This window comes from Stegostoma tigrinum, chromosome 1 (assembly GCF_030684315.1).
Source record: "Stegostoma tigrinum isolate sSteTig4 chromosome 1, sSteTig4.hap1, whole genome shotgun sequence".
Taxonomy (NCBI): domain Eukaryota; kingdom Metazoa; phylum Chordata; class Chondrichthyes; order Orectolobiformes; family Stegostomatidae; genus Stegostoma; species Stegostoma tigrinum.
In genome coordinates, this window is record NC_081354.1 from 89,554,152 (window position 1) to 89,580,475 (window position 26,324).

Sequence of the window (26,324 nt, forward strand, 5' to 3'; positions counted from 1 at the left end):
GCGGCTTCCTCTACATTGGGGAAACCAAGCGGAGGCTTGGGGACCGCTTTGCAGAACACCTCCGCTCAGTTCGCAACAAACAACTGCACCTCCCAGTCGCAAACCATTTCCACTCCCCCTCCCATTCTTTAGATGACATGTCTATCATGGGCCTCCTGCAGTGCCACAATGATGCCACCCGAAGGTTGCAGGAACAGCAACTCATATTCTGCCTGGGAACCCTGCAGCCCAATGGTATCAATGTGGACTTCACCAGTTTCAAAATCTCCCCTTCCCCTACTGCATCCCTAAACCAGCCCAGTTCGTCCCCTCCCCCCACTGCACCACACAACCAGCCCAGCTCTTCCCCCCAACCCACTGCATCCCAAAACCAGTCCAACCTGTCTCTGCCTCCCTAACCTGTTCTTCCTCTCACCCATCCCTTCCTCCCACCCCAAGCCGCACCCCCATCTACCTACTAACCTCATCCCACCTCCTTGACCTGTCCGTCTTCCCTGGACTGACCTATCCCCTCCCTACCTCCCCACCTATACTCTCTCCACCTATCTTCTTTACTCTCCATCTTCGGTCCGCCTCCCCCTCTCTCCCTATTTATTCCAGTTCCCTCTCCCCATCCCCCTCTCTGATGAAGGGTCCAGGCCCGAAACGTCAGCTTTTGTGCTCCTGAGATGCTGCTTGGCCTGCTGTGTTCATCCAGCCTCACATTTTATTATCAAAAAATTCTAAAATGCTGGTTCATGGACAATTTGATATTTGTGGTTATGCCATAAGCTTGAGTGAAAATTTGAAGCATAATTTCATTTTGGAAATCTGAATGAAGTTTTGAGTGCTATTTTCACCTGGTTTTCCAGTTGCATTCTTTCTTGTACGTAATGTGATGCCTCCAAATTGAGGATATAATCATCGATTGTAAAAGAACATTAGCTGCTGTCAGTATGACATCAAAGATATGATTTCTCTTGTGCAATCTTGGATTTTGTTTATGTTGTTTCCTGCTTCCTTGCAGTTGCTCCACTCTGTTTTCTCTACCACGAGCCATCCAAACTGTACCAAGTTTTCCGAGAGATGTACGTGCGATATTTCTTCAGGCTTCATTGCATCTCATCCCATTCCTCAGTAAGTTCCATGAAGGTTTAAAATTCAGCAAGACATAATTCTTTTTTGTTCTTAAAGGGATATGCATTCATTCACCAGAATTTGATATCTGTCAGTTAAGGTAGATTACATTAAAATGTATTTGCCTCAATTGTGAGTAATATATTATTTCTTTGTTCCCTTCTGTTTTTTTTTAATAAAAACAGTGCCTCCAAATTTGTACCCTTAGCTGATTGTATCTTCAACCAGCATTTATATGAAGAGTGAAGTGAGTGAAGTAAAACATAAATGGCAAATCTGTAGGATAATTATTTGATTTGATATATCTGTCTACGAAACACTGAGGAAGGGTGACATAACTGACCAGTAGTTTTATTCCTAGTGTGAACAATAAACCATTAATCTGCATAGAATTAATCTAAACAAAAGAAACAAGATTACGAAATCTAAGTCTTGGAGCTCAAGTAATCTGAAAAGTAAAACTGGAGACTGTCCTAAATACAATGCTGTTTCTTTGATGCTTCAGTAAGTAAATTAATTAATTCTGTCTTGCTAATCTATAATTTTAGCTGTGTTCCTGTTTAGATGGTGGAAGTTAACATGTAATTTGCATGTAAATTATCATCTGATTCACATAGGAATTACTGGACAAAACTAAACTAAGGCCCATGTAATTTGCTTTCTATCATTTTGGTCATTTCCTCTTATGACAATAATGGAATTATTGACTAATCATAACTATCAGTCTCCATCAGTTAGATGACAAACTTGAAAATCAAGGGTTCTCAGACATCCTGCTTAAATTAACAACAGTATATCCTTGTTTTTCCTCACAGATCTGGAGTACTTGGACAGAGGGGCCGTAGAGACGGGTTGATAGATGACAGGATTTGCAAAGAGTTCAAGTTCAGCCTTTTGGCTTGAATGAAACACTCCAGCTTCTCTTCATCCAGAAAGAGTGCTCTAAATGCCCTTATGTTATAGATCCAAAACCTACTTATCCCCTTTAATCTGCTAGGTTTTCTGAACCTCGCTGGCACTAAATTAAAATAAAAATCTCATTAAAGTGAAAGGATGTGACCTTCTGAGCTTTTCCAGCAATTTCTGTTTTTGTTTCCAAATTATCCTGAACCTTGGTGGCATCCATACATACTGTTCTGGGAAACTGTCCCGACGACACACTCTATATTATTCCTCATGATTACCTTTTCCAATTTGACTATTCTCCTGGCGAAACCCGGTTCTAAAAGCAACCATCTCTTACGTGAAAAGTGCATTTCTCCCTAAAACCAAATGGGTCATCACAATATCCAACGTTGACATATTTTTAAGTCTCAATACTGCCTCATTTAAGGTGCTTCAAGTTATAAATTTGGCAACATCACCCCCAAGTCCAAGGTCTATTTCTGTATATAATTCTAATCATATCCATTTCTACCATACTGAGATGTTTTCGATAACCTGATCACATAATTATTTCTGTGCTGTCAGACCACCTTTTGGCATGAAGTTATGAATGAGCTACAAGTTGCCCAACTTAATAGTAGGAATATTGAGCCATCGCTTCACATTGATTTAATCACTTCCAGCAGCCTATGGCCCTTATTAAACTTGACTGCAAAACCTTAACATTAGGCTTCCATTTGAAAGTGAAAAACTTACTTAAAAACCAACAATCTCTATTTAAAGTAATTTTGTTCTGTGTAAAAGAAAAAGAATGCAACTGCCTGAAATCTCTAATGAAAATAGTCGTCACTAAGGCTAAAAATTTCCAACTCTTCAGTGTCACTTATCTCTGACTAAGTTTAAATCGTTATTCATGTATTTGTTTCTGAGACTCAATCATTCTATTTTACATATTTTTACTTATCATCTTTCAATCTCTAAAATTCTATTTTATGAAAAATATAGGTGCCTTTGCCCAGCCCACCTTCAACTTTGATGGGAGATCCTTCAGCTGCCATTGCCCCCATCCCTGGCATATTTCTTAAAGCCCCTTACGTCTCTTCTCATATTATTTCAAAATTTTCTTTTGACATACCGACAACCAGATTTTCATTACTCGTCACTTATCTATTTATAGTTTCCTATTTTGATTTTGAGTTGATCTTAAGATATGTATATGTTAGGGTGCTAGATAAATGCAAGTTGTTGTTATGTCAATAAATCTAACAAGAAGTTACACGAAATCCCACAGATGTAGACTAAATTAGCTTAGTGAACTCTTAATTTGTTTTTGGTGAGATTGACTGATGGAAGAATGTTGTTGAAGACAGGGAGTATTTCTTGATTTTTGTTAATTGTTCTCTCAGATTATGTTCTTCTTGTGAGCGGATGGAGTTTAGTGTCTGTCTAAAAAAGAAATCTGTTTTTATTGTGATTGTTATGGATGTTACAATAATGCTATTAATTGTTTATTTTCAGGGAATTGTGTCACTTTGTCTGGTGTTTGAGACACTTGTTCAGACCTACCTTCCACAACTCTTTTACCATTTGCACGAAATTGGAGCACAGCCGTAAGTACTTATATAGAAAGTTCTATCTCTAGTGGTTAAATGTTTGCCAATTTTTTGAGAGAAATTTGAAAAGTATTGCAAATTTGTTCTGAAGAAGGGTCACTGGTCCCAAAATGTTAACTCTAATTTCTCTCCACAGATGCTGCCAGACCTGCTGAGATTTTTCAGCAATTTCTATTTTTATTTCTGATTTCCAGCGTTCACAGTTCTTTCGGTTTTTCCTTATCAATGTTAGCTCTTCTAGTGACTAAGATCCTGACACCGTGGCTTAGACAGAGTCTGCCTTGTAGGTAAAGATACATGCAATGTATTCATTTAACATCTCAGCCATGCCTCTTGCCTCTAAGTATCAATCCCCTTTTCAGTCCCTAGTTGGCCATATTCCACACGTTACCATCCTTATCCGAATGATGTGCTTTTGGAAGATTTTGGAAGCCCCTCTTATGTTAGCTACTTGTCCTTTTTCATAATCCCTGTTTGCTTCTGGCACTTGCTTTCATATCTTTCATCTGTAGTCAGTTTGATTCACAATTTTATTTGCAATCTGACATAAATGATGTGGACTTCTTCAAGCCATAAATTCTCCAAACCTATAAACTGAGCCACCCACTCAGGCTCTGTCTCTTTTCAGAAAGTATTTGGACCACACCTTGAAGGAGGCCTTCAAGGTCGTGAATGACAAGCCGCTGAGGTATTTAAGAGTGAATGTTTCTTGGACATAGGCAAAGTGATACATTTGCCACGCATAAAATTGTGCACTTAAATGGCCAACAGTGTAATCAGTCAGAGAACAGGGAAGTTTTAAATGTAGCAGGTAAAGACATACTTGTTAATAAAATGTGAGGCTGGATGAACACAGCAGGCCAAGCAGCATCTCAGGAGCACAAAAGCTGACGTTTCGGGCCTAGACCCAGATATACTTGTGTTTGTTTCTACAATGAAAGTACTGTGTTTTGTAGTTTCGCTAGTGTCGTCACTGATCTTTCACCAAAGTTATAGGACAGCATCCTGCCAAATTTCCAGCAGTGAATGTGACAGGTTATTCAACATGGGAACTGCATCACACTCATCCCTGATACTGTCGTCATCTGCACATGCGTTCACTGCAGGAATCTGGATAGTGATTTGAAACTTGAACCTCGGCTGATACCTTCAGCCCCAACTGCTCAAAATAACATGCTACAGCCTGTGTTATGAAAATTGTCTGTTTTAACCCAAAATTCCAACCTCATATTAAATAGTACTCTTATGTTTGGCTATTGCGGAAACCAGCTTTGACAAAAGATGGAATAAATATCAGTGTAAGGATCCTTGGTTAAGCTGTAATGATCTCAGACTCGATCATCATTTTTACTGTTATGATACAAGATGATATCTCTATATTATGTTACAATCGGATTAAGGACTACTAAACTTTATTCTTACCTAGAAAAGAGGTGACATCCGGGAGAATAAAGCCATACAATCTCACGGTTTTGTACAAACTACAATGTTTTGCAATACAGTCTACAATACATGTATGACTTATTTCTACCACTCAGAATTAACAAAAGTTTCTCAGCAACCCTTCACAGACCTTAGTGACATGATGGGTCATCAAATCTCAATAAACTTCCCAAGGGATTTCAGTGACCTTGCCTTGAAACTTCCTCTCAAGAGTGATCCTGTCATGGACTGCCTGTAAGTTGTTCCTTTCTTTGGCTGATCACCCTCCAATCTTGGGTTTAGGCTCTCCTTAACTCTGAACCTGCACTCTGGTACTTATTCAGCAGCACAATTCCAGACTTTCACCAACATCTAGCTTTTTCAAGCTGGATATGTCCTTTGGATTCTGCTAATCTCTAATTTTATGCAGTTGTGTGAAGGAAGTACTGCTTGTGGTTTGTCAGCCCTCATTCTCTCAACTGCCCTGAAGGTTTCTTCTGAGCTCCTCAAAACATCTCCCAAGGCAGAGCCAGCAAACTTCTCACTTTCCCAGCTCTCCAGAACTGTTTCTAAGTCCTGATTACACAGACCTAGCTTGTTGCTCTTGACTTCTTCCCTGTAGGAGAACCAACAATAAACTCTCCAAACACAATCTGCCCTTGTTTCAGTCCAACTAAACTGAGTCCCTGGAACTGCTTTTCAGTTACCCCTAAACTGTTCTAATTGACCTACCAAAAACTCATCTCCACCTATCTGGACTCCATTTTCTCTCCTTTGGTCCAGGAACTCCCCACCTACGTCCGTGACACCACCCACGCCCTCCACCTCCTCCAGGACTTCCAATTCCCTGGCCCCCAACACCTCATTTTCACCATGGACGTCCAGTCCCTGGACACCTGCATTCCGCATGGAGATGGCCTCAAGGCCCTCCGCTTCTTCCTGTCCCGCAGGCCCGACCAGTCCCCCTCCACCGACACTCTCATCCGCCTAGCTGAACTCGTCCTCACACTCAACAACTTCTCTTTTGACTCCTCCCACTTCCTACAAACTAAGGGGGTGGCCATGGGCACCCGCATGGGCCCCAGCCATGCCTGCCTCTTTGTAGGTTACGTGGAACAGTCCCTCTTCCGCACCTACACAGGCCCCAAACCCCACCTCTTCCTCCGGTACATTGATGACTGTATCGGCGCCACCTCTTGCTCCCCAGAGGAGCTCGAACAATTCATCCACTTCACCAACACCTTCCACCCCAACCTTCAGTTCACCTGGGCCATCTCCAGCACATCCCTCACCTTCCTGGATCTTTCAGTCTCCATCTCAGGCAACCAGCTTGTAACTGATGTCCATTTCAAGCCCACCGACTCCCACAGCTACCTAGAATACACCTCCTCCCACCCACCCTCCTGCAAAAATTCCATCCCCTATTCCCAATTCCTCCGCCTCCGCCACATCTGCTCCCACGATAAGACATTCCCCTCCCCTGTCTGCTTTCCGGAGAGACCACTCTCTCCGTGACTCCCTTGTTTGCTCCACACTGCCCTCCAACCCCACCACACCCGGTACCTTCCCCTGCAACCGCAGGAAATGCTACACTTGTCCCCACACCTTCTCCCTCACCCCTATCCCAGGCCCCAAGATGACATTCCACATTAAGCAGAGGTTCACCTGCACATCTGCCAATGTGGTATACTGCATCCACTGTACCCGGTGCGGCTTCCTCTACATTGGGGAGACCAAGCGGAGGCTTGGGGACCGCTTTGCAGAACACCTCCGCTCAGTTCGCAACAAACAACTGCACCTCCCAGTTGCAAACCATTTCCACTCCCCCTCCCATTCTCTAGATGACGTGTCCATCATGGGCCTCCTGCACTGCCACAATGATGCCACCCGAAGGTTGCAGGAACAGCAACTCATATTCCGCCTGGGAACCCTGCAGCCATATGGTATCAATGTGGACTTCACCAGTTTCAAAATCTCCCCTTCCCCTACTGCATCCCTAAACCAGCCTAGTTCGTCCCCTCCCCCCACTACACCACACAACCAGCCCAGCTCTTCCCCCCACCCACTGCATCCCAAAATCAGTCCAACCTGTCTCTGCCTCCCTAACCGGCTCTTCCTCTCACCCATCCCTTCCTCCCACCCCAAGCCGCACCCCCATCTACCTACTAACCTCATCCCACCTCCTTGACCTGTCCGTCTTCCCTGGACTGACCTATCCCCTCCCTACCTCCCCACCTATACTCTCTCCACCTATCTTCTTTACTCTCCATCTTCGGTCCGCCTCCCCCTCTCTCCCTATTTATTCCAGATCCCTCTCCCCATCCCCCTCTCTGATGAAGGGTCTAGGCCCGAAACGTCAGCTTTTGTGCTCCTGAGATGCTGCTTGGCCTGCTGTGTTCATCCAGCCTCACATTTTATTAACTTGTAATAAGCCCCTTCTGCTGGTAGGGTACAATTTTATGTTACCACCTAACTATTCTTGGAATTTAATGCTATGTAAATGTTATATTGTCACAGAATGTTAGAAATGAATTTCGTCATAAGGTATGTAAATCCTCAGTACAATTCATTGCCATTAGAATGCACTTCCTTTAGGTGATAAAAGTGGACATTGCAAGTATTTCAATACCAGATAAACCACTGACAACCTTTGAGTGGTTTTCTAATTAATGTTGGCTGCTGCTCAATCAGTATTGCTGGTTGACTGCAACATTGTCTTCACCCAATAGCCACACACATAGTAGAATAATGATCAGACCAAGGAACCCAGGATGATAGTTACATTTTGACCTTTGAACACTGGGACCAATAGAAGTGCCCTGTAATTATTGTGACAGAAATTAGCTAATGCAGTATAGACAGAAGATTACCTAGTCATCAAAGTCTGCATGAGTGGCTCCTGAGCTCCACCAAGGAGCTTTGTCATAATGTTTCCCAGGTGTTTGATGAATATTCACATAAATTTCTTCTGTCCTGAAATGTTGGCCTGAATTCCTGAACTTATAAAAAAGAGATGGGCAGAATTAAAATTACACCCTCAGATTCTGGTTTTAGTCTGATGCTCGTGCAGCTTGCTTAATATGACATTCTGAAATCAATGTTTCTTTCATATTTCTTTTCCCAGACTTCGAATATCGTTTAAGTGGATGGTGAGGGCATTCTCTGGGTACCTAGCAACTGATCAGCTCTTGTTTCTTTGGGATAGGATTCTGGGATACAACTCACTAGAAATTCTTGCTGGTATAGTACAAAGAAACTGGTATTCTTTGCATTGCACTTGTAACTGTACACCAGGGTTCCTTTAAGATGCATTTGATATGTTGTTCTGACTGACTGCCAGTAAAGGGTGTTACATTTTTGCACAGTGTCTTTGGTAATAGCAACTGGTTTCTGCATGAATAATGAAAAATTTTGAAAAGGCCTGAATGTTTAGAAAAAAATCATAATTGACCTAATGTGTTGCTTAAATAATTTTCCACTTCATCACAGCACTATTCTTTGGTTGGTTTTCATACTATTACTTTTATTTCTGTGTCCTTAAATTGACAAATTCACTCAGTTGAAGTATAGTAAAATTGATTATGGCTTATTTACAATGTGAAATCAGCACTGTGCCATTAGCATGCACCCAAGCCCTGCCTTAGATATCAGTTGAGTTATCAAGGTGAGCTGTCGTTGCTTGCTGTGTCTCTATAGGCAACTCAACCACTTTAAATAGATGAATATGTGGGCAGTAATCTCACTTTTAGTGGCCCTTAGGTACAGTCCAATGATGAGTGGTAGTGTTGCATTGTGGGAGCATTCTGTCTGGCATCTGCACTGCTCATTGCACTCCAATTTCTACAAGGATTATTTTGATATTTTACAAAAGAAAGTATCTTACTGAAAGGACAATGGCCAAGGCAATGAAACTTTATTTTGATCATTTCAAAAAAATACATTAGAGAAACTATGGAATATAAAATCCTGTTTAGTTCTTTTGCCATCTTTATTCCCTAGGAATATAAACCTACACCAGAAATTAGTTGAGCAGCTCTGGAGCATTGCTACTGTGCTGACTCAACTCATTTTGATCGGTATGCATATGTGAAAATAGCTTTGATTTTTTTTTACTGTACGCTATTAGTTACTTTAAGGGACAACAAAATACACCAATCAGTAGGCTACCCAGTTACTTCGTTGGCTTAGACATTTTTAGACACTGCCCTGGAAAAATGTTAACTCTGTGTAATACAGTTTGTTTTATTTCAGTATTAGCAGCTGCTGTATTTGCTTTCAGAGCAGAAAATCTAATGGAGGCAACATCACTTGCTACAGCTGAAGTAAGGAATCCTAATTTCATTTTGGAATAGAGTGTGCTCACCTTTTTAGGGGTGGGCTGGAATCTCGGGGAACAGTTGATGCCAATCTCAATCACATAATTGTGAGGATGTGCTGATTAATGGCTAAGGAGTGGACAATGCAGATCAGCAACACGCGCTTCCTGGACACTTAGCAGCTTAGAGGTCCAATATGATATCCTGTAGTGTGCTGCACATTTCTGGTACACGTTGTATTTGAAGCCACGTTGGTAAGGATGCTTTTACAAACACATTGTGTGCCCAATGAAAGAATGCACATTAGGCAGCTCATGACCTTTAATTGTCATTGCTGATTTCAAGCCATTTGGAACTCAACACTAGCTAATGCTAATTAGTGATTACACATAGCTGAACATACGTTCAGCAATGGAAAGGACTTCCTACCAATGCTAATAAAGAGATCGACTACTTTTGGATTAGTTGCCCCTTGCAATCCAACATGACTGGGAGAATGAAAAGATGTGATGCAGAGTGTAGCATGTCACTAGAGGTTAGTAAGGAGAAGAACAGGTCTTAGGTGCAGGTCATATCTGCCCACTGTGTTTAGCTTCTAATGATGGGTTGTTTTGGCACAATGGAAGTTTTTCTACTTCTGAGCTCAAAGACTTGTTTTCAAGTACAACTGCTCCAAAGACGTGGAGCAGTAAGGACGCAGATGCTGGAAGCTAGAATCAATAAATGTGAAGCTGGAAAATCAGAGCAGGTCAGACAGCATCTGAGGAGCAGGAAAGTCAACATTTTGGACTGAATCCCTTCATCAGGACCATCACAACTTAATCATAAGAAAAAGTAAGGACAACACATAATAAAGATTAAAAGCCAAAACATGCTTTATTATATGCAAACCCAAATAAATCGTAGCATCCTTACAGTGTGGAAACAGGCCAATCAGTCCAACAAGTCCACACTGCCCCTCCAAAGAGTATCCCACTTAGACCCATATCCCTCCCAGTAATTCTGCATTTCCAACGGCTAATCCACCTAACTTACACACTCCTGGACACTATTGGCAATTTAGCATGGCCACTCCACCTAGCCTGCATATTTTTGGACTGTGGGAGGAAACCAGGCAGAAACCCACACAGACACAGGGAGAATGTGCAAATTACACACAGACAGTCGCCTGTGGATGGAATCAAAACTGGATACCTGGCGCTATGAGGCAGCAGTGCTAACCACTGAGCCATCATGCCACGATAATCAGTTGTATGCATGTCTTTAAGAGTGGCTTTACACGTTATAATGCTTCTATGTGGTACTTTCCAGTGACAACAAAGAGGCTGAATGACGACTGCTGAGGTTCGGAGGGGAAAGGTCTTAAGGATGAAATTGAGAATTTACATTGGAACAATGTGGCTTGGTTGACAGATTAGCTGATGGAATGGCAGTAATGAGAGGATGAATGTTGTCACCCTGAAACCAACAACATGTTAATGCTCCACAGAATCACTGACACTCCTCTAGGAAGGGTCCTTAATAATCCTGGAAATCTGTTAAAGTTCTGATTGCCAGACTTTGAGAGACTAAAACATAAAGAAACTGTACCTTTGGGACACCCGCCAGCTGATCTGAACTTGGCACATGATCATAGTGGAAATGACAAATCGTGAGGTCTCTGGGCCTTTAAATTCATAAATCTAGGAGAGACCTTTTGAAAATACAGTTCAAAAACAAATTAATTGGAAGAAACTAAAAATTAATCCATGACAGATAAATAAGGAATATCTTCATAAAACATTAGAGCAAAAGGACAGAGCCTGTAACCCCAATAAGCATTTTATATACAAATAAGGAGTAAATTAAATGAATTGTAATCACAAATTCCGCTTGGAGGTGATGACATGGTAGCCATTACTGAGATGACCAGAACTAGAAACTCACTCTGCTAGGTTTTAAAGTTCACAAGAAGGATGACCTAAAAAGTAGACAGGGAAGAGCAGCCTTAGTGATGAAAAATGAAATACAACAATGATAAGGGAGGATATACAGAATAATAAACAGTTTGTTAAGACTGTAGATAGAATTAAGAAATTGAAAAGAATGTAGAAATGTAGTAGTTTGGTAGTTTAATTAGCAATGTGTTAAAGAGATATGGAGAGTGGGCAGGAAAGTGAAGCTGAGGATGAGATTAGATCAGCAATGATTTGTGTCGAGTGGCCGAGTGGGCTCAAGGGGCTGAATTTCTGTTTCTGGATCCTCGTTCTTATGTTCTAATGTACATTGTGTGTCTGTCCCCGAATAGCACAAATGTAGAGAATAGATAAGTATTTTGTAAAGGCAAGTCAATTTTAGTGTGGGATTTTAGCTTTCATATAGATTGTAATAAGCAAGCTAACATGTCAGAAAAGAAGTGAATTTCTGCAGTGTGTCCAGGGTAGATTTTCACAGCAGTATATTTTAGGACCAACAAGAGGGCTTATCATTTATTAGATTTAGCGATGAGTAAAGCGCCTGATTTAGTAAACAGCTTTCACAGCTTGGGAGCATTTAACAGATAGCAGTCATTGCATAATTGAGTTTAATATACTGTTAAGTAGGTAGTAATATAAACCAACTGGTAAGATTGTACACTAAGTAGGGAAAGGGCAACATAAAACTAAAAATAAAAGAATACAAAGTTGCACAAAATAGCACAGGCCCTGACCATTAGGAGAGATGTAGAGAACGATAAAGGGCGACTAAAACATAATAACTACAAAAAGGAACTATGAAAAGACTTGCAAGGGATGACTAAATCAACACACAAAAGTTTAGCAATTAGAGTAAAAAATGATATTTAGGAGCGATGCAGTTTCCCTAAAAACTGCTAGTTCTGATACTGTCAGTGAACATGAGGAAATAGGAGACAAATTGAATAATTACTTGGTGTCAGTCTTTAAAATCGAGAAAGAAACCAGTATTAACTACCTGTCCTTACTTTGTTTCTGAAGATTTAGTGCCATGCTGGTAATGTCACTGGATTGGTAATCTAGAAGCCTAGGCAAATCCTCTGGGACACAGGTTCATCTCTCGGCAAAGAAGGTGGCCCAATTTATCTTCAATCTAAAAAAAATCTCAAATTTAAACCATTGCTGACTCTTAAGGGGGAGATGGTGGTAATGTCATTAGGCCACTAATCCAGAGACCCAATTCTAATGTTCTTGGGACGTGGATTTGAAACCCACCGTATCAGATATTGAAATTTTAATTTAATATAATCTGAAATTTTTAAAAAAATCTAGCCCATGTAACCATTGTCGATTGTTGCAAAGGAAAATCCAGTACAGTTGACTAATGTCCTTTATAGAAGGAAATTTAGTGTCAACACCAATAGCACGGCGTTTAACACAATTAATAAATCAGCACTCCCCCATATTGAGCATCATTTGGACGAAGCGTTGAAAGTGGCAATTACATGGAATATGTTCTAGGCGAGGTCTCCAATATTTATTGCCAAGAGTGGCTCAGTAGCAGATGTACTGGCCTAATACTAAAGGACACAGCTGTCAGACTGCATCTGTGGCAGGCAGTGAGGAAACCAACAGGAGGCAAAGATCTACTTTACTTTGTCCTCAGTAAACTACCTATTGCAAACAGGTTTGTTGGACCATAACCTGGTGTTGTGTGATTTTTGACTATATCCGTCCATAACAGTATTGGGAGGAGTGATAATTGCCCCGTCACTATGGAGACCAAGTATATTGAGGATACTGTCAAAATGCTGTGTGCTAAATGGGACACACTTTGAACTAATTAGGAGTTCAAAATTGGACATCTATGAGGTGATGTGGCTGTCAGATTTTATTCATCCACAGTCTGTAGTATCATGGTTGGCATATTTCACACACTGACTTTAAAGCCAGAAGATCAATGAAGAGTGCAAGAGGGCATGTCAGCAAAATAGGAAATTGCCCATATATGTCATCTGCTCAAAAAGCAAGACAATTCAAACTGCCTATTCATCATCCTATAAATAATGTGTCATGATAGTGCTAGCAACCAGTTCTTACAAACAAATAACCTGTATACTGATGCACAGTTTAGGTTCTCCCAGGGCCACTCAGCTCCTGACATCATTATAGTATTGTTCCAAACGTAGGTAAAAAAGCTGAGGTAAGATGATAGTGACAACACTTGACATCAAGGTAGCATTTGATCAAATATGGCATCAAGAAATCCTAGCAAAACTGGAGTCAATGGTTTGCGTCTAGCATGCTCAGCATTTGGAAAGATGGTTGTTGTTGGATGTCAATTATGTCAGCTCTAGGACATCACAGCAGGAGTTCTTCAGGATATTGACCTGGGCCCAGTCACCTTCAGTTATTTCATCAATAACCTTCCTTCCATCATAAGGTCAGAAATGGTGATGTTTGTTTATGATTACACCAAAATGCATGGAGCATTATGTGACAGTGTAAACTTAAGAACTTTAATAACTTCATGGATTGAAAGAATCAGCATTAACTCCTTCTGAAATAAACTGTTTCCTGAGATGAAAGGGTCAAGTAGAAGCTGATATAAAGGAATTAAAAGCAATATGCTGAATAACTGCAAACAAGCTGCTTCCTGGGAAAGAAGAGATAAGATTGCTTAATAATTTGCTGCCTAATGACAAATGGGCAATTAAGTCTGAAGTAAAAGGATTAATTGCAGGTAGGCTGGCTCAAACAGTCAGCTAACTTCAAATGTATCAGAGATAATGGGAACTGCAGATGCTGGAGATTCCAAGACAATAAAATGTGAGGCTGGATGAACACAGCAGGCCAAGCAGCATCTCAGGAGCACAAAAGCTGACGTTTCGGGCCTGGACCCTTCATCAGAGAGGAAGGGTCCAGGCCCGAAACGTCAGCTTTTGTGCTCCTGAGATGCTGCTTGGCCTGCTGTGTTCATCCAGCCTCACATTTTATTAACTTCAAATGTAGTAAGGCACATTGGAACTAATTCTGATAAGAAGGCAAGCTACTAGACTTATGATCTCCAAAACAGTAGTCAATGTTTGTGGCAAAAGAATCTAAAGAACTATTAATTTATGTCATACCCTAAACTTGAATGAGAGGAAATTGTATAAGAATCCAACGCCAGAACAATTCAGTAGCAGAACGTCAAGGAACAACACTGCACAACGATCAAACTCTGGACATTTCTAGAGATGGACGCTGTTGGTTGGAATTCTTTCTAGATTCCACCATTAATTGAGTAATAGTCAAGTTGAATTGTGAAGCTTAACTTGCTTACTTGAGGGGTCGTATTTTGGTTGTGACATGCGATAAAGTTTAAATTACTGTTTCAGTACTTGATTGGCCAAAGAGAAAGTAACTTGTGGTGATTTACCCACAATAAGTATATACCATCTACAAGAAATATTGCAGTAACTCATCTTGGGTCCTTTGACACCACTTTCCAAATTTACAACCTTACCACCTGGAAGTACAAGGGCAGCACTTGCAAAGGAACACCGCCACCTGCAAATTTTCCTCTAAGTCAAACACCATCCTGATTTGGAACTGTAATAATGATCCTTCTTTGTTGCTGGGTCGAAATCCTGGAACTCCATTCTTAACATTTTGGGTGGCAGTGGCTTAGTGGTGTTTTGCTAGGCTATTAATCCAGAGACCTAGGCAATGTTCTGGGGACCTGGGTTCAAATCCCACCAAGCCAGATGGTAGAATTTAATAAACAAAACTGGAATTAAGAGTCTAGTGATGATCACAAAACTGTTGTTGATTCTTGGAAAAGCCCATCTGGTTCACTAGTCCTTTCAGGAAGGAACTGGTCTGGCCTACATGTGACTTCAGACCCAAAGCAATGTGGTTGATTCTCAACTGCCCTCTCTGGGCAATTAGGGGTGTGAAATAAATACTGACCTAGCCAGCGAATCCTACACTCTGTAAATGAATTTTAAAAAAACATATTGTGGGTGTCCCTACACCTGGAAGAATCCAACCGTTCAAGAAGGCAAATCAACCTGACCTCTGACAGGGCTATTAGAGATTGGGACATAATGCTGGTCTTGCGAGTGATGCCTACATTCTATGAATAACTAAACAATAAAAAAGATCTGATTTATCAAAGTGTTTTAATGAAGGAAATCTCCTGTCCTTCCATTGGAGATGTTCTAATACAGTTTTCCAAGGTTTCAGGATTTGGAACCAGTTTAGTAGTTTGGAAAATGGTGCATGTCACTCTGTTATTTGAGAAAGATAATCCAGGGATTTATAGATTTTTTTTTACTGATTTGTTCAAATGTTTACAACCTCTGGAGCAGATGGTCTTGAACCTGGGACTTCTGGCTCAGAGGTAGAGACATTACCAATGTACCATAAAGCCCCCTAAATCCTCACCACTGGTGGATCAGATTCAGTGTAAACCTTGGGGGTTTTAAAATAGAGACATTGGGATGTGATGACCGGGAATCGAGACAGGTCAACTGTTTGAAAGACAATTATTCTCGGTGCAGTATCGCCTTTGCTAAAAGACTCAAGATTCCTTCAAGCTGAAACTGGACCAGCAGCCTAAGGATATTGGTTTTAGGATCCACTACAGGCCTACCACCTGAGCGATTTAAGGAGAATCTTTTAAAAACATACCCTTCTTTATCGACAACCCAATATATGGACTCTGGAAAGCATTGAGGTGCATACCTGCCTAAGAAATTTGGTTGAAATTGAAGGCAAATTATTGAAGTAGTCATTTGATGGTACATAACTTTAAAATTGATGAAAAGACAGACATGTTGATGAAACTTTTCTGGCTTGTGTTCATCAGGACAAATGTAAGAATGCCAAATTTCAAACGATCTCAGCAACTTATATGACAGAAGAAAAGGGTGCTGATCAGGTAGCAATTTGACGCTGATTGCCCAACATCATTGTCATTTGGAAAGTAATGAAAAACTATAGGTCCTCAAGCTCCTGGTAGTTAAAAAAAGACACATTGTTTGAAGATATTCCTTTTCTGTGCAGAGAACAAATCCATGTGCATGTAGTAGGTCCTTTCTTACAAACATAAATGAGTCACATTACAATCTCAAAGATTACTTTGAATTAGTTGTTGCTATAGTTGTTAGCACACTTGGGATTTTTTAGCAAGTTTCAGTGGGTGTCACCAGCAATGGTCAGTATCTTTGAGAACAGTCCTCTTTGGACTGTGATTCTCAAATTTTCTTGTGTAGTATTTCTTATTATTCTTTGGTTTCTTCCTCAAACATGTGGATTCAATGTGTCCTTCTTGCAGCAGTTTCTGCATACAGCTTCCTTATACAAGCAATGTGCTGCTGTGTATCTGTTTTCCACACCAGTCTGTCTCTGATAGCGTTGTTTATTGCGGTCTCCGAATTAGCAGAATTCTGCTGACTTCTTTAAAGTTGCTACAGACTGGGAGATAGATTTATCATCATGCTAGTTGTGTACATGGAATCTGAACCTTTCAGTAATCAACAATGGTTTTGGTGAAAAACAGGATTCGTACTGTTTCTTCGTAAGTATGGGTACCTAGCTTCTTTGGCTGGAACAGATCCCTCAGGAGGTTGGAATTTTGTCTCCGTAATCCTCAGGGATGACCAAATATGCTTCAGTTTTGTTAGCTTGAGCAAAATATTGGAATCTCTGTATATAGATTCTAGCTGTTTGTGTTTTCATCATATGGTCCGACAGGGCTAAACTCTCCTCACATTTTATTTTTTGTAATTGAGAAGGCCCAGCATAGCACAATATAGCACTTAAGTTTTAAAAGTACCTCACTTCTTCCCATTTAAAACATGGTATTCCTGAGGCTGCCTGCTTCTTTATGAGTCTACACCCCTAGCTCAAAACATTTTCCCCCAAGTAGAGTACTCAATACAAAAGCTGTTCCTTTGGGCTGGAGCACATGGTTAACTTCTGCACTGTTCACAGGCAGCAAGGTTAGAATAAACTGTTTCCCATCCAAAATAGGCAGTGAGATCATCATTTTGTAACATGATTGGACTTTTAAATTGACAGACCACCAAACTTGCACAGGATACAATTTCCCTTCAGAATTTATCTTTGGTTGTTACTCTCTTACCAAGCTAGTTTAAACCTTCTCAAAAAGCACTAATAACCCTCACTGCAAGATATTAGTTCTTGCAGTATTCGTTCTGGCAGTGTGTAATGCATCTTTTCCAGCTCTCCAAGTACCATCGTCCCTGAACTAGCCCCAGTACCTCCTTCATACATCGTCATCTAGCAATACATATATCAGTCTATTTTCTGTCCTCATTATTTCATGGCCTCAGGAGTAATTTAGAGATTGCTCTCATTGAGATCCTATTTTTAAAATGTCTTTCCTAGTTCTCTAAAATCTGTCTACAGGATCCCTTTTTCTATCTCAGTCATTTCTCCTGATAATGGATCGTGACCTCTGGCTGTACACCCTTTCCAGAATGCTAGGCAGCAGCTCATTGTCATCCTTGACCCTGGCACCAGGGTGACAACAAATCATTCTGGAGTCATGGCTGTGACCACAGAAACATAATCTATTCCCCTAGTGATTGAATCTCCCATTGTTATTGCATTTCTGATCTTCCTTAGATTCTACCCCAATTCCAAATATATCCTCAGAAACCTTCCAGAGGAATTTCAGGGTTAAGGCACATGACAAGCAAAATATCTGAACTGATCAGTTTTTTTAGCAGTTTTTTCTAGAGAAGGGTCCTGACCCGGTACGTCAAGCTTTCCTGCTGCTCTGATGCTGCTTGGCCTGCTGTGTTCATCCAGCTTCACACCGTGATATCTCAGTTTTTTTAGCCATTGGCTCCATCTTGAAGGTTTAACACAAATTTAGGTTTTCTTAGAGAAAAAGATATTGTGATCTGATGAAAGGTTACAGATGTAAACATTAATGTTTTCTTCTGAGATTTGACACACCTGCTCAGTACTTCAAAATTTTCTGTTTTAAGATTTTCATTTTGTAAAGGAATTTCAACAGTAATGGCTGTTTTACCTTGTGTACAGAGCCATGAAACTGACATGAAAGCACAACAATTTGTTGATTTTCTGTTCTCTAGCAGTAATAATAGATCGTGGTAGTATCCACAAACTTGGTGAAAATAGAACTTTGTATTTTTGGATATGAGCATGCTGTTTGCAACAGGTTTTGGTAAATTTAACCAACATTTTTGTTCCTTTTATAGGCTGTACTAGCTGATCTTTCCACATTGAAGGTTATGCCTCTTCTACAGCTTTTTCTTTTTGCAACTTCCAGTTGAACTTTTCATTGCTTGCAACAGTCAGAAGTCTATATATAATCATCTTGTCAGTTCTTTACCATATTATACAGTATGATGATGAACCACTTGGTGCCTACATGAGAAAGTGAAAGAAAATATATGCATGTGGATCATGGACCTGCCTTCAAATTACATTGAAAAGTTGACATTGATGATCAAAGTAGTGGATGATGACCCCTTGTATAGCTTGACACAGCAACAGACTTAGCCGATGTATAATTAATAATAACATTTGCTTGTAATAAATCAACTTAATTAAAACTCATTTTCTAGTTTCTTTTTAAAAACATAAATGAAATGACAGTTTGGAACTGAAAATATTTATATTAGTTAATTGATGTTTACACGGGTACGGTGCTGAGTGTACTGTTATCATACAGTTGCTATTTCATAGGGAGAGCTCCTTTTATAATTGATCAATCTATGTTGCAATTCATATTTATTCTTTCATGGGACTAAAGCCGAACATGGAAACAATTCAGTGTTTGAAAAGAATCGGCATGTATTGTGGCATTTTGAAAGCTGTTTTAATTAAAAGAGAATACCTGTAATATCCTTGCATTCTATAATTGAAAGATGATACTTTTAAAATCATTTTTCATATGAATTTTTAAAATACATTTACACATAAAAAGCAAAATATAAAATAAGCATACTTTTAGATACCAAATTCAAACATTTTTTTGTTATGTTTGTATACTTCCTCATGGCAGATTTAAGAAAATACAGGATTGTTTTGTTGGATGATATAGAAAATGGAGGGACAAGGCTATGGAGAAATTTGGCAATGAGAAAGAGAATTTTAAACTGGATGTCACTTCACTGGGATACAATGAAATGAGTTGCGAGTGTGGTAGGGAACACAGAAAAGATAAAGTTGCCATTTTGGATGACCTCATGATTGGGGACGGAAGTGTGGGGGAGGTGATGGGAATAAGCCTGAATAACTGCTTACAATGTAACAAAGGCAAAGATTTGTGTTTATGATAATATTCACTTTTGATCTGTACTTCCATGTGTTGGGCAAAGGTGACTAACTTTGACCAAATGAAACCTGACATACTGACCATAAAAATACAGATATTTCAGATCTTTTGCACATTTTATTCCTTATTTACTGTTTTATTCTACTTAATTTTTGTTCTCTGTAAGTTCTAAATGGATTTTTTATTTAGTTCCATTGGTTGGTAAATCCAAGAACTGCTAATACTCTCACCATGAGACTTCTTACAAATTAATAGAAACATTATGCTAAATTATGCTAAGGTTCGTACTGCAAGAATTTGAATGCTCCCAGATGAAATTTTGTACTGAAAACTCTGAAGTTAAAAAAATTATTGCATCAGTTGAAATTTCTTATGTAATTCTACAAAGCTAGTTAGCAGCAAATTAATTTTTCAATGAATCTTTCACAGACCAATCCAATACAACTAACATCTGAGAACTGATCATTTAATCCTTTAACAAGTAAAGCTGCTTAATAGCATTAATTATCCTGAGCTGAGGAAAACATAGACATCTCCCAAAAAATAAAGCATCATATGTTGTGTTATAGAAAAGATGTAGAGAGGAAGGAGAAATGTCTGTGGCTGGTACAGTAGGTGGAGAAGAGCAATTTAAACAGTCAAAGTAGGTAAGAGTAAGGCAGAAAGTGAGGTAAGACTGATAAATTAAACTCATTTGTATGCAGGAGGCCTTAGAAGTAAGGCAGATGAGCTCAGAGCATAGTTGGAAACATGGGACTGGGATGTCATTGTTATTAAAGAAATGTGGCTTAGGGAGGTGCAAGACTGGCAGCTTTATGTTCTTGGGTATAGATGCTATAGGAAGGATAGAAAGGGAGGGCAATAGAGGAGGTGGAGTAGCATTTTTAATTCAGGATAACATTACTGCTGTCTTAGAATATTCCTTGATATACGGTAGAACTGAGAAATAAGAAAGGGATGATCGCCTTATTGGGATTGAACTATAGGCCCCATAATAGTCAGCAGGAAATTTAGAAGCAAACATCGAAGGAAATCTCAGATACCTGTTAAAATAATAGGGTTGTAATGATAGGGGGTTTTAACTTCCCATACATAGACTGGGACTGCCATAATGTTAATGAGAAGGATTTGTTAAGTGTGTACAAGAACATTTTCTTATTCAATATGTGAATGTACTTATTGGAGAAGGAACAAAACTTGACATTCAAATGAGCCCGGCCAGGTGGTTGAAATTACAGTAGGGGACTACTTTGGAACTAGTGACCATAATTCCATAACTGACAATACTCATGGACAAAGATGAGAGTGGTCCTAAAGGAAGAGTTCTAAACTGGGGGAAGGTCAACTATACCAAAATTTGGCAGGATCTGGGGAATATAGATTGGGAGAAACTGTTTGAAGGTAAATCCACATTTGATATGTAGGAGGCTTTGAAAGAGATGTTGATTAGAGTGCAGGAGAGACATGTTCCTGTGAAAATGAGGGATAGAAATGGCAAGATTAGGGAACCATGGATGATAGGTGAAATTATGAGACTAGCTAAGAGGAAAAAGGAAGCATACATAAGGTTTAGGCGATTGAAGAAAGATGAAGTTTTGGAAGAATATCGGGAATGGAGGGCGAATCTGAAATGAGGAATTAAGAGGGGACATGAGATATTGTTCGCAAACATGATTAAGGAAAATCCCAAAGCCTTTTATTCATATATAAAGAGCAAGAGGGTAACTAGAGAAAGGATTGGCCCACTTAAGGACAAAGAAGGAAAGTTATGCATCGAATCAGAGAAAGTGGGTGACATTCTTAACGAGTACTTTGCATCAATATTCACCAAGGAGAGGGACATGACTGATGTTGAGGTTAGGGATAGATGTTTGCTTACTGTAGGTCAAGTTGGCATAAGGAGGGAGGAATTATTGGGTATCCTAAAAGGCATTAAGGTGGACAAGTCCCCAGGTCCAGATGGGATCTATCCCAGGTTATTGAGGAAAGCAAGAGAGGAAATAGCCGGGGCCTTAACACACATCTTTGCAGCATCCTTAAACACAGGTGAGGTCCCGGAGGACTGGAGACTTGCTAATGTTGTCCTCTTGTTTAAGAAGGGTAGCAAGGATAATCCAGGTAATTATCCACCTGTGAGCCTGACATCAGTGGTAGGGAGAAGATACTGAGGGATAGGATCTATTACAATTTGGAAGAAAATGGGCCTATCGGTGATAGGCAACATGGTTTTGTGCAGGGAACGTCATGTCTTACCAACTTAATAGAATTCTTTGAGGACGTGACAAAGTTGATTGATGAGGGAAAGGCTGTAGATGTCATATACATGGACTTCAGTAAGGTGTTTGATAAGGTTCCCCATGGAAGGCTGATGGAAAAAGTGAAGTCACATGGTGACCAGGGTGTGCTAGCTAGATGAATAAAAAACTGGCTAGGCAACAGGAGACAGCGAGTACTAGTAGAAGGGAGTTTCGCAAATTGGAGATCTGTGACCAGTGGTGTTTCACAGGGATCTGTGCTGGGACCACTTTTGTTTGTGATATACGTAAATGATTTGGAGGAAGGTGTAGGTGGTCTGATCAGCAAGTTTGCAGATGACACAAAGCTTGGTGGAGTAGCAGATAGTGAAGGGGACTGTCAGAAATTACAGCAGAATATAGATAGATTGGAGAGTAGGGCAAATAAATGGCAGATGGAGTTCAATCCAGGCAAATGCGAGGTGATGCATTTTGGAAGATCCAATTCAAGAGCGAACTATACAGTAAATGGAAAAGTCCTGGGGAAAATTGATGTACAGAGAGATCTGGGTGTTCAGGTCCATTGTTCCCTGAAGGTGGCAACGCAGGTCATTAGGGTGGTCAAGAAGGCATACGGCATGCTTTCCTTCATCGGATGGGTTATTGAGTACAAGAGTTGGCAGGGTCATGTAACAGTTGTATAAGACTTTGGTTCACCCACATTTAGAGTACTGCGAACAGTTGTGGTCGCCACATTACCAAAAGAATGTGGATGCTTTGGAGAGGGTGCAGAGGAGGTTCACCAAGATGTTGCCTGGTATGGAGGGTGCTGGCTATGAAGAAAAGTTGAGTAGATTATTATTATTTTCATTAGAAAAACGGAGGTTGAGGGGCGACCTGATTGAGGTCTACAAAATCATGAGGGGTATAGACAAAGTGGATAGCAAGAAGCTTTTTCCCAGAGTGGGGGACTCAATTACTAGGGATCATGAGTTCAAAGTGAGAGGAGGAAAGTTTAAGGGAGATATGCGTGGAAAGGTCTTTACGCAGGGGGTGGTGGGTGCCTGGAACGTGTTGCCAGCGGAGGTGGTAGACGCAGACACGTTAGTGTCTTTTAAGATGTATCTGGAAGGTACATGGATGGGCAGGGAGCAAAGGATACAGACTCTTAGAAAATAGACGATAGGCTTAGACAGAGGATCTCGATCGGCGCAGTCGTGGAGGGATGAAGGACCTGTTCCTGAGCTGTAATTTTCTTTGTTTTTTGCTCTTTTCTCTTGGGAAATACTACAGGGTAAGTGACTGAGCTTTCAGTGAGAGACCACTTTGGGATCAGTGATCATAACTCTATTAATTTTAATATTATTATGGAAAAGGATAGACTTGATCAAAAAGTTAAAGTTCAAAACTGGAGAAAGGCCGGTATTGGTGGTATTAAGCAGGATCTTTCAAACGTTGATTGGGAGAGGCAGGTAAAGGGACTGTTGCAAAGTGGGAGGCTTTTAAAACTGAGAGTTCAGAGACTGTATAATCCTGTTAGTGTAAAGGGCAAGGCTGATAGGTGTAGGTAATGCCGGGTGACTAGAGAAATTGAAGGACTTGTCAAGAAAAAGAAGGCATATGTCAGGTATAGTCAGCTGAGATCACGTGAATCCCTATAGGAGTTTAAGGGTAGAAGGAGTATAGCTGAGAGGGAAATCAGAAGGGCAAAAGCGGGACATGAGATAGCATTGACAAACAGGGTTAAGGAGAATCCAAAGAGATTTTACAAATATATTAAGTAACTAGGGAGAGAATAGTGCTTCCTAAACAGATATGGGCCAAATGTTGCAAATGGGACTGGATCAGATTAGGATATATAGTTAGCAAGGAAAAGTTGAACCAAAGGGTCTGTTTCCATGCTGTATAACTCTGTGACATTGTCTGTCCTTCTAATGACAGAGTTCTCTATTAGAATCACATTTTTATTCTGTTGTCTGCACCATTCTCACTCCCATTATCAACACCACAATCACTGATGGCCTTCTGTGCTGCAGTGCTTTGGTCTATATTGTGATTGACCTCTCCACCATCTTTTTTCATGTTCTCACCATTAGCTTGCATTTTTTGGATATGACTAATGTTTGAAGGATCTCCTTCTACATCACTAATCATGATGTTCATCTGAAAAAGAATCCACTTAGTAAGTCCTGCAAATTTATGAAAGATTCAGCAAATTCACATGTGCCTGATGACCAAAAATTGCCTGACCTACATTTTCTCAATTTACTAGTTCCCATCTGACTCTAAGCTTTCTCAAGTAAAGCAAATTGAAGTGTTAGAGGGCAAATGTTTGAGTCCCTCAGCAGTGTCGTTGCAGCTACATGCATCTAGTTGAAAGTTGCGTATTCTCTTAGTTGATGTGAACTTTGTAAATAATGCAGAGATAATTGGGACTTAGGAGGTGAGCCAAAGTCATCAGCTGGTCTCTGCTGTGCTTTAGCTGCCAGGTTGCTGGTGGCTGATCTGCATAAGCTTCTAGTTTATGGAGATTCTCAGGATGTTGATGACACTGGACTGAAATGATGGCACTGTTAAAATTCTGGGGTGTTGGCTAGGCACCTTTTTATTCAAAATGAAGGTGATCCGATGCCTATGACATAACTGTTAATTGCCACTTGTTAACTTCAGACTTGGATTATCAGGTACTGTTACAAGGTTGCTTTGAACTGCTTCATTGTTAGAATACTTGTAATTTATTGATCCACCTATTAATGAATAACATATGTTCTGGGCAAATGAAGTCAAATTTTACCTATTGATTATTCTTAATTATTGTAGGATTTATATGATAACTCGTCCAACCCACTTGACACTAAACATTCTGAAATCCACTGAATTCCTAAATTCTGTAGAATTTGTAGATCACTCTGAAGCAGAGATTCAAATTAATGCTCATTCCTGGTCCTTTAATAGACAAATGAACTCTGGGACCTGATTACCATGAAGATATTTCATTGAATTATGACTGTAAAGTTTCCCTTTCATATTCCCACATTAATTACAATCGCTCCCGGATTCATTGTATATTTTGAGTACTTCTACCAAACTACTTAATAAACTTACTGTTGTGTGTATAAAATAATTTGTAAACATATGATTACATATTTCAAGTTACAAGAGGTCATTGGAAAAATGATAGGCCAAGCAAATGTAAAGCTACGCTTAAGCATGTGTGGAATGTTGTATAAGAGTTTTCCTCATTGCATTGTTTGTCCAGATTCATTGAAGCTGATTGGAGCAATTGGTTCTTGCTATATTATTGAGAAAGGAACTAGCTGTTTGGTGAGTCTAGTAAGTAGTTAAGGTTTTTTATATTTTTAGTTTTCATTATAGCATTCAATTTGGTGGTCGAGTTAATAAAATACGCAAAATACATCACAAAATAGTATCATTAAATAATCAAAATTCATCAAGATGGCTGTTTGCTGAAGTGTCAAGGCTGCAGCAGTCAGGAGCTCATGGATGTCATTATGATTCATATAAAATGTTAATGTCTGAATTTCAATGGCTTTGACTCTCAGTTTATGAGCTAGAGGCTGAATTACAGACACTGTGATACATCAGGGAGGGGGGTAGTTTTCTTGATTTGTTGTGCTAGGAGGCAGTCACAACACTTCCTGTTCAGGGAGAGAAGGTGTGTTTGTGAGTGAAGGAGGTGAGATGACCCAGAGAGCAGGAATGTGAACATCTGTGATTATCAAGTAAGTTGGAAGTCCTCAGTCTGTTTGGACGAGAGTAGAGGGTGCTGGGTGGATGTGCTAACTGACCATGACATTGTAGTACAGGAAAACATTGAGGTATGTTGGGAGGGGTTGCAGACAAGCAACAAGGAATGTAATGATAGTAGGCAATTGTATAATGAGGCAGATTGACAATTTTCTCTGTAGTATAGAGCAAGAGTCCAGATGGTTATGTTGCCTGCCCAATGCCAGAGTTCAGGACATCTGCTTAGGGCTGGAAATGTGCTAGCAGCGGGAGTTGGATGATCCAGTCATCATGATCTTTGTAGGTACCAACAGCAAAGATAGAACTAGGAAAGACCTTCTACATGGAAAGTATGTGGAGCTTGCACTAAATGATAAAAGCAAAACCTCAAAGGTTATAATCGCTAGATTATTACATAAATTACATGTAAATTGGCATTGGGTATTTAAAATTAAAAAGACAACTATGTGGCTCGAGAAGTGGTGTGGGAGAAGTGCATTCTGGCTCATGGACCACTGGCACCAGCAATTTGGAAAGTAGGATCTGTACCATTGGGATGGTCTATATCTGATCCACGCTGGAGCCAGTGTTCTGCGAACCACATAACTAGGGAAGAAGACAGTATTCTAATCTAAATAGTGGGGGCAAGGGATCAAATGTAGAAAGATGTGTTATATCAAAGAGTAGAGAGAAGTTTAGAGGGAGAATAGTTATTAGGGAAATGAGGGTCAGGA

At 40.1% G+C, this 26,324-nt stretch overlaps 1 protein-coding gene across 2 annotated transcripts in view; it reads left to right on the forward strand.

Moving 5' to 3' along the window:
- Window positions 1–19,711, forward strand: part of tbc1d19 (TBC1 domain family, member 19) — a 126,016-nt gene extending 106,305 nt beyond the window's left edge. For both annotated transcript variants that reach the window (XM_048545158.2, XM_048545136.2), the window contains 5 exons: window positions 1,007–1,116; window positions 3,520–3,611; window positions 8,161–8,276; window positions 9,288–9,358; window positions 18,528–19,711. In XM_048545158.2, coding sequence (XP_048401115.1) covers window positions 1,007–1,116; window positions 3,520–3,611; window positions 8,161–8,276; window positions 9,288–9,358; window positions 18,528–18,602 — 464 coding nt within the window. In that variant the 3' untranslated portion in view covers window positions 18,603–19,711. The remainder of the gene's footprint in view (window positions 1–1,006; window positions 1,117–3,519; window positions 3,612–8,160; window positions 8,277–9,287; window positions 9,359–18,527) is intronic.
- Window positions 19,712–26,324: the final 6,613 nt, after the last annotated feature.